General features: G+C 32.5%; 2 protein-coding genes across 3 annotated transcripts; both read right to left on the reverse strand.

Moving 5' to 3' along the window:
* Positions 1 to 3,926: 3,926 nt before the first annotated feature.
* On the reverse strand, positions 3,927 to 5,483 carry LOC106340667 (UPF0481 protein At3g47200-like). Of its 2 annotated transcripts, none has more exons than XM_013779511.1 (2): positions 5,027 to 5,483; positions 3,927 to 4,943 (listed from the first exon to the last, which is right to left on the reverse strand). In XM_013779511.1, exons 1-2 carry the CDS (start codon positions 5,387 to 5,389, stop codon positions 3,942 to 3,944), a joined length of 1,365 nt encoding a protein of 454 aa, XP_013634965.1. In that variant the 5' UTR covers positions 5,390 to 5,483; the 3' UTR covers positions 3,927 to 3,941. The 2 variants fall into 2 exon arrangements, with proteins under 2 accessions (XP_013634965.1, XP_013634964.1); XM_013779510.1 differs by having other exon boundaries at positions 3,927 to 4,913; positions 4,997 to 5,483.
* Positions 5,484 to 6,821: 1,338 nt separating this feature from the next.
* On the reverse strand, positions 6,822 to 9,429 carry LOC106337544 (probable serine/threonine-protein kinase kinX). Its single transcript, XM_013776652.1, has 3 exons — positions 8,662 to 9,429; positions 7,430 to 7,628; positions 6,822 to 7,330 (listed from the first exon to the last, which is right to left on the reverse strand). Exons 1-3 carry the CDS (start codon positions 9,331 to 9,333, stop codon positions 6,861 to 6,863), a joined length of 1,341 nt encoding a protein of 446 aa, XP_013632106.1. The 5' UTR covers positions 9,334 to 9,429; the 3' UTR covers positions 6,822 to 6,860.
* Positions 9,430 to 14,436: the final 5,007 nt, after the last annotated feature.

Raw genomic sequence — 14,436 nt, forward strand, 5'->3', positions numbered from 1 at the left:
TTTTTTTAGCTCATTGTGGAGAGAAAGTGAGAGATATGTTGTGTTTAGTTCACAAGAATGGAAAAAGAAGAAGGGTAAATCGATTTTGGGAGCATTAAGAGCTTCAAATTGGTTGTTCATGGTGGTTGTGGTATTGATGACAATGGCAATCTTGTAATTACTTGAAGATGATGAGGGTGAGGGAGTAAAAATGTCATTTTCGGAAAAAAAAAAGAAAAAAAAATTGATGGCATTTTCGTAAATTATATGAACTTGTGGGGTGAATAGGGCAAAACCAATTTTCAAAAAAAAAGGAGGTTAGTTTTGTGTTTGACTTTAAGTTATAGGTCAATTCTGCAAAAAGCCCGTTAATCTATCTCATAATTAAAAATATATATTAAGATATTAACAAAAACAAATTTTATTAAAAAAAATTATAAATATTATTTAATAGTAATTTTCCTTTTTCAGAATCCTAATCAAAAGATAATTGTAAAAGATTATTTGATACTAATTTTCTTTCTAATATTGTAACATGTGTTTAAATATATAATGATTAAAATATATAATAAGATAATAAAAACAAATTTTGAAAATGGCAACTTTTAAAAATAGTTAATATTAACTAGAAATAATTATTTGATAGAAATTTTATTTTTCTAAATCCTATACAAAATACAATTGTAAAAGATTATGTAATATTAATTTCTTTTTCTAAAATCCTTAAAAAAACTGTAAAAGAATATTTGATAGTTGTTTTCTTTTTTATAAAAAAAATCCTAAACAAAAAATTTTGTATCATATTTTTAAGTCCTAACCAAAAGAGAATTGTACAAATTTATTTGATAATATTTTTAAGAGAGTATTTAATGATGAACATGATACTAAAAAGTATTTAATTAACAACTAAAAATAATTATTTGATAACAATTTTATTAGTATTGATATGAATTGTCAAAATAGTAATTTTAAAATTATTTATTAATAACTAAAAATGATTATTTGATAACAATTTTATTTTTTTCTGAAATTTTAAATAGAAGATAATTATAATAGGTTATATGACAATAATTTTCCTTTTCTAAAATCTTAAAAAAAATTGTAAAAGAGTATTTAATATTATTTTTTATATTTTTTATTGTAAATAAAAAGGAGATTTATAAAATAGAATGTTTTCCTTTTTAAAAAAAATTCTAGCAAAATAAAAGTTTAAAGACTTATTTAATAAAACATTAAATTAGTACATAAGAATATGTATAATGTTGTCATTGACTCGATTGGTGTATTTGACTTTCATTTCTTTTTAATTTTCATTCGATTTCTTATTTCGGGTTGTGTTCAATTTAAATATTTAGGTATAGTATTTTCTATAATCCGAAGTACAAAGTTTATAACAATTCATCTGTGCACGATGATTATAAAATACAAATATTAACTTGAACTTACGTGCGAAAACATGTTTTAATTATAAAATAAATCTCAAACAACATATGCAAAAAAATTAATCATAAAACTGTAATAAAATGATTTATTATTTTGTGATTTTTATTAAATTAAAACATCAAACAAAACTCGTTGCTACACAACGGGCTCATATCTTGTTTATGATAATTGATAATATTCTAAAATACTAGAAACTAAGAGTATTATTATTGATATATTTTTTCTTGTGGACATCTCATCTTTTTAATATGTATAATTTTATTAATTAATTAAAATCTAAACATAAACTAAATATATTTGATATCAATTTGAGTATTTCACAATTGTTAGAGTTTAAAAATATTTTTTCTTCTTCTCTTTTTCGGTTTTTATATATTTTAATATTAAGAAACTGAGTAAATCGTATTAACTTTGATGTTTTTTTTTTGAATGAATGTTAAAGAGAGATAATTAGTTTGACTTTGATGTTAACTTTGATTTTTTTTTTTCGTTAACTTTGATGTTTTAATAAGAAAGTAGATTATTTTCTCATACTGGTAAAGTTTTGAATTTGTTTTCGAGCACGACGCTTGTCAACTACACAATGCATCCGAATTTATACATAAAATAGTTTAAACAACATAGGTTTCCAAAGAAACAGCTTATTTAACATTAACAGTTGACAAATTAGAACCCGTTGATATGTATGGGAATATACTACACACACATATACGAAGGCTCGGAACAGTTTTGACCTATATGAGCATTTTAAACTATAATAACCCATGTAGCCCACAATTTTGGTGACCCGGGCCCTTACAGGCCCATATTTATTGGCTTGAAGATTAATAAAACAATCCTTGCACATGAAGAGCAGTGGACAGGTGAAATTTTGTTGGTTAGAATTGAATGAATGGATTCAACATTTGGTACTTTTATTTCTTCTGTTCATCAGCTTCTACTCCCACCAAGATGTTAACCGTACGTACTTTGAATCTCTCAAGCTTGTCGATGACCTCCTCGACTAGACTGCCGCCTCGAGAGCGTGTCGTGTGAATATTAATGCGGCTATCAAGCTTAGAACGCTCGTCATCTTGAATCATCCCTTGATTCTCTTTACGATCTAGTGGCTCAGGTATGTTGTCTGGTCTGCTAGGTTTAGAGATCAATGTTTTTTCATTCATTATTGCGTTCGTGTTAATCGAGAATTCACAAAATAACGATCTTGAAAGCAACAGAAGGAAAAATTATTGGTGTTTCGTTTGGTAATTGATGTTTGAAATGTGTATGTTGGATTGTGTGTCTATGTGATTATATATGCAGTTGGGGGAAGGCATGATTTAAAGAAGAAGAATTAAACGGCGACCGAGTCTTCTTCGAGAGACTTGGCCAACACGAAATATCAAACATAGGTACTAGTGACGTTGAAATTGTAAAGGTCCTTCACTACTCGTATTCCAGATTTTTGTTTTCCCTTCTTGGAAGGTTCCTTTTTCCGAACACCATTTTAAAATGTTTATATAACTATTGAAAGAAACACACAAAACATATCATATGACATACATATCTGTTTAGAGTACCTTAATTATGGATGATAAATTTAATCTACTGTGATACATTATTCATTCTCTTATCCATAGTAAATTCATGACAACATTAGATATATATTTATATGTAAGCATCCAGGGCCGGCCCTATAAAATTAAAGGCCGGAAGCAAACAACAAAATTTGGATCTATTAGTTAATATATTTGAAAGAAAAAAGCATGAAAAAACGTTCAAAAAGGATCGTAAAGGTTCGAATATCTTTCACTTTCAGACAACATGGATAAACCAAATAAACTATAAAGATTTTAAAATTATAGGACCGAAAATTTAGATATTCTTGACAGGGCTGGAAGCAAGTGCTTCTAATGCTTGTACCTTTACCAAAAAAAAAAAGCATCTAACACATGATCGCGATATGTTTTCTGAAAATCGAATTTCAGGTGGTCAAAAAGCGCTTAATATATGGTAACCCGTTAGACCAGAGAGTCTTCAAATATTACTAAATTTAAAAAGAAAAATAGGGTGGTATGTTTATTATAGGTATCAATGGGGTTTACTATAGACTTTCATTATGAAGCATGAGCTGTCACTTGGAATGAGTTGATCCACAGAGCAAAGAGGATCGTTGACATTTTCTATTTAATTGACCATTTCCTACAGTCATGCTATCAAACAATCTCGTATTGTTTTAAAAACTAAACCCTTATATTTGATTAATTTCAGAATAGTTGTCATTAACTCACTCTTAATATTAATAAATATATCTAGATGTTCCAGGAAAAGTATATAATATCATCCATCTCCAGGCAATGCTCGAACATTATCGATGCATGATACGTCTGGACAAAAAATCCAAACAAGTTATTGTGCTTAATAATACTAGTAAATAGTTCCACTAGTATAATACTACAAAAACATTATCATAAAGTATATCATGTGCCATTCAATCATAGACCAACAAATTAGATGAATTGCAATAAACGAAATGAAATTTATCTTTGATAAGCCTGGAAGATGGTGAAGATAGTCTGAACAATAGACAAGATCAAAAGAACAAAAGCAGCAAGAGCAGAGACAAAAGACCAAGGAGAGCTAAAGTAAGTGTACTTGAAACTAGCCCATTCCACGTGCCAACTACTCTTGTAATACTCGTTCACATCTTTAAACAAGTCGTTAAGATAACAATCCGCCATGTCGAACGCAACGTCTCTGCCTAGACTGTTCACGAATCCGGCAACCTCAGCTTCTGTTCCGAAATAATTCTCTATTATGTTTTGGTCGCATAGATACTCAACGTCTTTGTAAGTATTCATCAAACAGTCTAGTAACGTAGCGTACGTCGTGAAATGCTTGGAGCACGCCACGTGGCACTGCTCGTACGCCACGCAGTTCTGTAAGAAACTGCTCATGAAGTCGTCGACGGTGATGCTAGGCATCTCGATCGCTCCGTGTCTGAACCTCACAACGATGAAGCTTTCCGCGTCTTTAAGCTCGCGGATCTTGATCCCAGCTCTTCGGAGCTTCGAGATGCTGTGGATGATGTTTGACGGTACCTTCTTCTTCCCTGGATTGGTTACTGACCTCGCGTGAAGCTCACTCTCTGGGAGGAGGCTTGACCGGACTAGGTCAAGGAGGTGTTTGGATTTTAGGTCTTTGAACCTCGCGAGATCTTGGTGTGTTCTGTGCATAGTGTTGTTGAAAAACGCAAACGCTAGAGACGGTAAAGAAGCGTTGGTCTCTTTCTCGTCGTCACCTCTCGTGAGACGGAACAAAGATTCAAGAACGAAGAAAGGGATTTGATTCTCGATACGTAGAAAGTCTCTGTAGAAGAAAGGAAGCACCCAAGCCATGGCCACGATTGGATCGTCTTGTTGGAAAGGAACAAGTTGACTGACTTTACGAAACAGCTCAAGAATGAAACAACCGTCAAGAACCATCATCTCGTTGAACTCATCTGACTTCATGTGTATTCTCTCGGAGTAACACTCTCGTGCCTCGTCCTCAACGCTCTTGACGGTCTTCATGTAATCCTCTAGGGTGACTTCATGTGTATTCTCTCGGAGTAACACTCTCGTGCCTCGTCCTCAACGCTCTTGACGGTCTTCATGTAATCCTCTAGGGTTAAGGATTTTGTTTGGTGGGTTCGAGTGAGGAGAGCATCTAGGTAATGCCATTTGTGTTCTTCCATCATTTGGAGGTGTGTGTGGCCTCGGTGGTACGGTCCTATGGAGACCACTCGGGGCTCATAGCATCTACCGTTGCAATCAATCATGCTCTGAGGTACTCGGAAGATGGAGCAAGATGGTTTTCCAGCGGCTGAGCTGAGCAATCTTGGTGGCTCCTTTAGCTTCTTATGCATACTGTTAATGCGGATCTTGAGGAGGCTCTCTCCTCCGTCGTGTATGGAGACCTTAGGCGGTGGCTCGGCCGTGTCAACCATTTTTATTGGTGTGGAATTAGTGAAAATGATGTTATTAAAAAGGTGTTGAGGGGTAGTTTTGGGACTAGCATAGTCTTTGTGATTGGTATTTTTATTTTTGTGGTCCAGTTGATCGTCACATAATGGAGGTTGGTCCATCATTATTTCAGATTTTAAAGTTAGATGTGTATTTTTCAATGAAGGATAAATTAGTAGTTATGTTTAATGACTTGGTCCAATCATATGGTCTTTTCGCTGCTCGGAAGTTTCTTTGAAGAAACTAGACCAGTGATTCTAATTATTTTACTTTGAGTTAAATAGCTCCAAAGAAAAAAGATTTTCTATACATATTATATTCAAGTGATCAATCTAGAAGATATACAAATATGCTAGAAAGTATCGGTTGGTGTCACAGGTGTCAATCGAGTCATTCATGTCCAAGTCCGAAAAAAGCTTCAAAAGATATCGTCAAGTATGGTTCTATCCGATTATGAATCTCACAGCTGAAAAGATAAATAACTACAACAGTGTATATACAAAAGCGTAGATCAGTCAACTTACTAATTTATTTGTTAATTGGTTTTGAGTAAAAAAATGTAGTACAGGAAACATTGGTTATTAGAAAGTATTTATGTTGTAATATATATTGATGTACTATGTTGCGATCATATTCATATGGCTTATTGAAATAAGATGTGTATACTTGTCTCAAGCTAAAACTTGATTCGTTCGTGAGGAACACGCTGTTTAGACGTGGATCCATTTCTTGATCCTTCAATGTGAGTATTTTAATACGGCATGAAAGTTGAATAGGCATGATCCGGTCTGTTTGGGACAATTAAGCAGTATTTTACGTTCAAATTTGGTGGAACTTAGAGTGTTTTTTTTTCAACAACTCATGTACACAAAAAAAATTGGATCATGGGTTTGAATCCATATAGTAAACATGTTGACAATTTTAATAGAGAAATAGATTACAAATTGTTGTTCAGTGACACATGAATTTTAAGTCAGTCCAACTTTTTATGTATTTACAAGACATGAATTACAACATTAAAACATCAGATAATAACAGACATGTGGTCATGGTCATAATCAAGATGGTCCGAGGGTTAGGGTATCTCCAACCCCGCTCCATTTTAAAAAATAGAATGAAATGGAATATAAAATAAGAAATGCTTTAATTAAACTCATATCTTACTCTACAATGGAGTTTACTCCATAAATAGAGAATATTTTTTTGTTTATTCATGATTTTATTATGAAGTGAGATATGAAGTTATGTTGAATCAATTTTACTCTATTTTTTTATTATATTTTAGAAGAAAAAAATGGAATTTTAAATTGGTGATGCTTTTACCGGACTGAATTTTAACGTTTGTGACATTTTTATGGAATTCTAAGTAATAAGAAATTATGAAATTCTAGGATTAACGTTATCAAGTCAAAGATATTTAGAAACCTAGCTACTCTGATAAAACTCATTAGTTGTTCATGGAGGAGAAGATACAAGTTCATGGGAAAGTTCATCAATCAAGAAGAAGAATATAGAGAGCTCAAGATCAGACACGGCCTCCTCCACTTCTCCACCGTGTTTTGTCCATTCTCCGGACTCTCCTCTCATATCTTTCTGCACCACCACGTTCACATCTTCCTCCGCACTCATTCCTACTCTCCATGCATTCATCATCCTCCACTTCTTCTGCCTCTCATCATTCTTCTTCCTCCTCTCATCATTCTTCTTCCTCCTCTCCTCTTCCGCGCTTCCACTCTCTCTTGCCATTGCATCATCTACATCCTCATATTCTTCATCCGAATCATAAACCCTTACGTTATCGTCTTCCTCGCTCTCCTCATCCTCTTCTTCATCTTCTTCTGACATCTTCCCTTCGAGGTCTACCGGATCCAGCCCTGCCAACTTCTCGAATCTACGTAGCTTCTTGAGTAGCCGCCTTTTCGCCCCTGTTCATAAGTTTAAAACATTTTGGGGACCAATTTTAAGTTATGTTTCCAAGTCCTTTGGGGCCGTGACATGTGATGGTGGGGGGGGGAGAGACTCACGTTGTACAACTTCAAAGCTGCACGGGGGGAGATTTATATGGTCAGGCTCACGTTGGTGGTGGTCCTCCTCCTCCTCCTCTTCCTCAAGAGGGTCAAGTACAGAAACAGGGCTACATTGTTCCTTGTCTTCCTCTTCTTTATCTTCTTCGTCTTGTCCTCTCACTTTCTCTAAGCTCTCTGTCTCATCGCTATCTTCGTCCTGTTACACCTCATTTAATACACATTTGGTTTCACCATTTTTTGTCTTTTACTATTTTTGGCCTTGGATCCACAACTAATTTTAGCTATTCAAATTTATATCCATGAAGGTGGTTTCTTAAGCTATCTATCTACATTTATTATTCTTCTATCACTTATATAACTTTTTACGGTGCAGATTCTTTATACTCCACTCACATGTAGGGTAAATTTTACATTTAAATTTTCTTTCCCTAAAGAGATTTCACCTTTTTGACAAAACCATGATACTGACATTTTCTAAGTCTACACAAGACTTGGTTTACATTAAATTTAAGACTTGATCTACTGAATTAAAAGGTAGAAAATGTCTTTTGGTTTGAAATCTTTGAAGTTGAATATCTAGTGGGATGCAATGATCGGCATAGTGGGGAAATGTTAATGACATTAACACCCTCACCAAACCGAGGCTCTACGACATGTGTTCCGTCGAGGATAGGGGCATATACGTCATTCTAAACTAAAAACATATTTAACCGTACTACTGAAGAACTTACATAATTCAGTCAATATCAGACAGGCAATTTTCAGCCGGTCATGTGTCACTGCCCTAATCAGATGTTTTTCCGTAGAATGTTTTTTACTCTCTTTTTTACTGTATGATAATTTATGACTAGTATGAATTATTTGGCAGTGGATTTATTTAGTCATTACTGAAAATATATAAAAATTCAAAAATGAAACTGCTAAACATATATTGTTTTTGGAACACTTTTTGCTAATATTTCTAAAATAAGGAAATAAGCAATTTTGTGTGGAAAATGCATTAAATTTGTGGTTTATGATTTTTGATTAATAATCTAGATTTGTATAATTTAGATTTATTGTTTTAGTTTAGGAGTATTTTACTAATCTGATATAAAACTTAGACTATTTCATAATTCTTTTATTAATTTTAAGCATTTGCTGGATAATAATTAAATATTATTAACAGATAATTATATTAAACATTTGCACCAATAAAAAACAATTAAAGATAATTAATGAGAACAAACCTCTGTACTGCGTCTCGCCGGAGAAGTAGCCGTCGACGTGAAGTGGGGAGTCCGGTTACCGGAAGTAGAAGGAGTTGTATGGAGGACGAAATGAAAAGGGCTCTCACAAAAGCACTTATCATCAACCTCCACCAAACGCTCTCGCCGGGTGCTACTACTCGTCTGTTCCGACCCGCGTTCAGACGAAACCGCGTTTCCATCAGCGCTATGCAGACACGGTTTGGCTTTACGGTTAGTTAACCGCTTCAAAACAGACCCGAACATACCAAACCCGTTTCCTAGGTTCCGAGCTCTGTTATTTGTATTATCAGCCTTCTCGACCTGCTGCTTCTGAATCCTGGCCGCCGCTTCCAGCAGAATTGCGGCGGTTCTTGTCGGTATCTGAAGGAAAACTCGACCGTCACGACTCTTCTTGTTCGCCGGAGAACGGAGTTCAAAGAGAGGAGACTTTCTAGGGTCGGGAGAATTATTATGAGTCGCGAAGAAACAAGAACGCTCGCATGAGAAGAAACCAGGAGGTAGAACGGTGGCGTGTTCAGACTTTCGTTTCTTGACACGCAAAGCCGAGCAACCCATCTGAGACCTAAGTTCGGAGATGTAATGGTTGAGATGAAAAGGTTCTTGGTCATCTTCAAGAAGCTCATGTAAGTGTTTCTTCTTCTCAGCAGCCATGGAGACAAAACTACTTGTGTGCTCTTTCTTATAACAAGAGAGAGAGAGGTTTGGTGAAGAGAGTGAAAGATGAGGAACAGTTATAGACAAAGGGTAAGACATTGGATAAAGAGTCAATGCTTGGATTTGGCTATTTCCTAGCATCTTGAAAAATAAAAATAAAAATAAAAATAAAGTTTTGGTCTCTTTATATTCTTTCTTTCTTCATATTGAAATGTAATATACATGTCTTTGCACAAAGGTAATTTTGTTGGTTTAAAGAAAATTTAGTTGACATATTATTATTTTCAGAGGTGGGCCTTGAAAGGCTCCTGAAAAAAGTTGAGTTTACGTGTGAAAATTCAAATAGTCTATTTGTGGATTAGTGATGTAGAATCCTGATATTAGTCAATTTTTTTTTTATCAGCCAGAGAAATTTGACAGAGCATGCAGTAAGTAATTTCAGTCACCTGGATTGTAAATGCACTCGAGTAATGTAAGCACAATCAATTTCTCATCATGTAAGGATCAGATTATGGTCATGATTCATGTACGGTCGGTCCACCTGTTGTAGGAAGATGAAAACTGGGATGCTGGTTTGCACTAATTTTTTCCATGTGTCTTGCTTGAAACTTGAAGTTCTTGGTATCGATATGCGAGTCAGTCTATATCGTAATTAGTTTATATTTTGCAAGTTTATTGCTCTTTTAGAAGGGGAAAACTGCCAAATAAATCCCCAACTTTCAAAATTAGGCCAATAAAAACCTTTTAAATCCCATATTTTAAAAACTTTCCCATTTAAATTCTAAGTTTCTGTTGACCAAGCCATTTAACATACCTTAAAAGTCAACTGTTAAAAACATATTAACACCGTTAGATATTAGAACTACGTTGACCTAAACATAAACTTTCTTAAAAAAATAATTGCAAATAACCTTACTTAGTTGGATATTATGAACGAGAACACAACCGGCTTTCAAGCCAAGGCAAAAGAGGAACATATATACAGCATCATCACAATCAGGTGGGACCTCACGGCTATGTTCTAGTGATCTAACACAACACATCTGAAGTTAATGTAGCTACATTGTCTTTGAATTTGAATGTGAGTTAAAAGAGTGTAAACTGTGATGTTTTTTTTAGCAACACTTACGCAATGTTTAACTACAGTTTAACATATTTCAACACGAAGAAAAAAATGACCAGAAACGTAAACAATAAAAGACCAGGAACCCATATTCAAAAGAATAGCCAAAAAGGCTTCTGTTTCAGAACCTCACGAACACACAAGTAATCAAAAAGACTTTCGTTCTCTTATCAAAACATAAGTTTGGCACTGAAGAGAAGAATTATGATTTGGGAAAAAAAGAGAGAATTTTTTAACAGTTAGGAATTAGGGCTTGAGAATTGGGGATTTAAGAAGAGTTTCATTAGGCTAAAACGATGTAATCAATGTTTAACGATGTTAATATATTTTTAACAGTTGACTTTTAAGATGCGTTAAATGGCTTGGTCAAAGTAAATTCGGGATTTAAATGGGAAAATTTCAAAAATATGGGATTTAAAAGGCTTACTAATTAGTTGAGGCTTTTATTGGCCTAATTTTGAAAGTTGAGAATTTATTTGGCGCTTTTCCCTTTTAGAAGTAACACTTAGCTGCTAAGAGCATCTCTAACTCACCTCTATATTTGTCTATATAATAGCATTTAGAGATAAAACCACTCTAACTTTATTCTATTTCTTCCTCTAAAATAGAGATTGCTATTTTCACCTCTATATTTACAGGAAGAAATAGCATTCCTCTATAATAGAGACATATTTTTTTATTTACAAAATGATCCTTTAACTTTTTACTTTAACAATTATAACCAAAATAAATATTTTTTAGTGAAAATATAATGTTTATATAAATATATAATCATACTTTTTATTTACATAATAGTTTCTATAAAAATATTCAGTATAAATAATATCATAATTTTATGAATGTTACACTAAATTGGGTTGGTTTTCAACTTTCACAAATAAAAGGTACTATTTGTAAAATTAGAAAAGAATATATCAAAAATATTTTTTTTTAGAGGAAGAAATAAATGAATACATTGGAGACAAACTCATCTCTATTATAGAGTTTCTCTATTTTAGAGAAAAGAATAGGGAAATACATTGGAGATGGTCTAACTGTGTATTTGTTTTAGTAAATATTACTCCCTCTGTTCCTAAATATAAGATGTTTAGGTGAAACCACACATATTAAGAAAATTACTTTTTGTCTACAAAATATCACTAAAACTATAAATTAATGATATTCAACCAATTACAAAATAGATTATTAAATATGATTGGTTACACAGTTTTTAATAAAGTAAATTGCCTAGAAAAATGAAACCATCTTATATATTGGAACATCAAAATACTTTAAAACATCGTATATTTAGGAACAGAGGGAGTATACATTTCCAAGAAAGAAAATCACAATCTGTAATGGATAATTTTATCTTTAAAACACACAAACACTTCTCGCATGCTAATTTTCAGATGATTTGAAATGATGACTGAAACTGAAATGAATAATTTTTCTTCACTACAAAAGGTCTATTTCCCTGTACGAGATTTATGACTAAATTTTGAAATATATGCGACATATCCTAAGGCATTTTCAATCTCACTTCATATTTTATTCTAAAATAGAAGAGAAAAAATAGTAATAAACAAAAAATTAAAATATTATTTTATTTATACAATAATATTTTTTTTTTGTTCATTGTTCTATTTTTTACTCTATTTTGTAATAAAATATAGAGTGACGTTGGAGATGCACTAGAAAAAACACTAAATACCAACTAGATGTTGATAACTAACATTTTATATGCTATTGAACTATCCAAATTTAGCTTGAAACAAAATTTTACAAGTTGAGTGTTCAATATTTGTATTGTTAAATTAAACTGTGTTTATTTATATACATGGACTGACGTTAACTGGATTTTAAATCAATAAGATACGGTTTTAATGATAACAATCTCATTGGCACTCGACGTAATTCCTAATCTGAATATATCTGATTTAGTGATAGATAGTTCAAAAAGAAAGACACCCCATGTTCCACATTTCACGATACCGGGCATGGCACGAAATCTATCGTTGATTATTTATATTTATTTCAAGAAATCTCATATATTAGTGGTCGGAAAATTAACTTACACTCATCCGGAAAATAGTATCTGACGATGCTGAAATCAAGAAAATAAATCATATACATATATTATAGACCAAGACAAATCAATTTTATCACAACTATTAAATAATAAATGTTTTAGCAAAAACAAAACTATTACATAATTTATAGAATATAAATCGGATATTGATGACAAAAAAAATAGGGCATATTCTATTTCGTCTTCATATGATTTTCGAGTAATGAACAGGTTCATATCTTTGTCGTAATATATCTATGATTAAGATCAATGTTTATATTATCTTCACCATGATTACCATGAAATTCTTAGAGTGGAGTTATTAACGGAAGTTAAGAAACTATTTCTTAATTTTTAACTAAAAAAACTAAAAACCGGTTCTTAAAATCTTTATTTAAAACCAGTTCTTAATTTTTTTAGTTAAAAGTTAATAAACAGTTTCTTAATTTCCGTTAAAAACCTCATTATAAAAACTCTGGGTTAATCATGCTCTAACAAACACAAAACAAAAGTAGAATACTAATTTATTAATTAAGGCGACTGTTGGTAACTACTAATCCAACGACTAATTTGTCCTACGTACTCATATATTGTCCACACGTGAAAATTTGCCAATACATATACACAAAATAAAATGCATATACACATCGAATTATTGTATCTTGAAAATTGAAATTATACAATGAAAAAAATATTAGTACTTCTTACTATAAAAAATGCATTGGGCAGGACAAATAAAGGTTCGCACCATAAATGAGATGGAAAAGTTGTAGGCTTTACAGCTGGGACTCCCTTTAATTAAATTCTTAGCATCTGTGGACTTTAGGTTTCTATATTTATATAGTATACAGGTGATAATTTCACTATGGTTCGACCTGTAATTTCATGTGGCACTACAGTTTAGTTTTCGCTTGAATACTGAAAATTGATTTAAAGAGAAGTTGTGGATCAAATGTTTTATAATTGGTTTTACTGTTCATCCACTCATACCTATTTCTAATAAGTGTCAAATCTGTGTGTTTATGGAGTAATAAGTAAGATTATTTTATTATTTTTGTTGTCTCAATATGAATGATTTCTATCATAAAAAGCGAAGTCCACTAATTATCACAACGTATATAAAAACAATTAATTGCAATTGGTACTAATATACTGTATTAAGGAGAGCACATTGTAGGGACACTGTTTGTTCTCGGATGCCACCATGTCTAGAGATTTAAATACTAACCTAATCAACTTGAAATATACAAAACGAACGAGAAATACAAAGCTGTGGTATTAGGTAAAGCTACAGCTGATTATTCTGTTTAATTATTTGTTAGTAAGCCAAATCTACGACGCTTTTATCACCTGAGCATGCAGCAGACAAAAAGGTTTTGCTGAACGCGTGGAAGTAAAACGACACCGTATGTCGATTTTGTCTTTTAACTAATTTTATTATTATGACAAAACTTTGTATCGCCCAATAAATTAAATATATTTCCTCAGTCGTACCATGAAATGTCAATTTATGAATACACCGACGGATTTTATTTATGAAAGTACTTATTTACATATTACAACAAAAAAATCTGTATATAATAATTGAAATTTGAAAACCGTATATACGTAAGTTCACTGCACGTTTACTATACACTACATTATTTATTCATATTATGGAGCCAAAATTGCAAACAAAACCCAACGTAAACCACTTTGTGTGGCTTAGTAAAGCCCTCAGCTAATTATTATTATATTGGTATTTACTCGTTAATATTTAATTATAATGTATAACGTTGTAAATAAACTTTTAAAAGTAAACAACATGAAAGGATCCCGGGCCGTATCCTCGTAGAAAATGTTCTTTTGGTCTCGGAGCTTGTCCAAGGTTATAATTGGAAAAGTATCTCTAGGCGATCCATCCTCAAAATTGATCTGAAAAAAGCGT

Source organism: Brassica oleracea, chromosome C4, assembly GCF_000695525.1.
Source record: "Brassica oleracea var. oleracea cultivar TO1000 chromosome C4, BOL, whole genome shotgun sequence".
In the NCBI taxonomy this organism is placed as follows: domain Eukaryota; kingdom Viridiplantae; phylum Streptophyta; class Magnoliopsida; order Brassicales; family Brassicaceae; genus Brassica; species Brassica oleracea.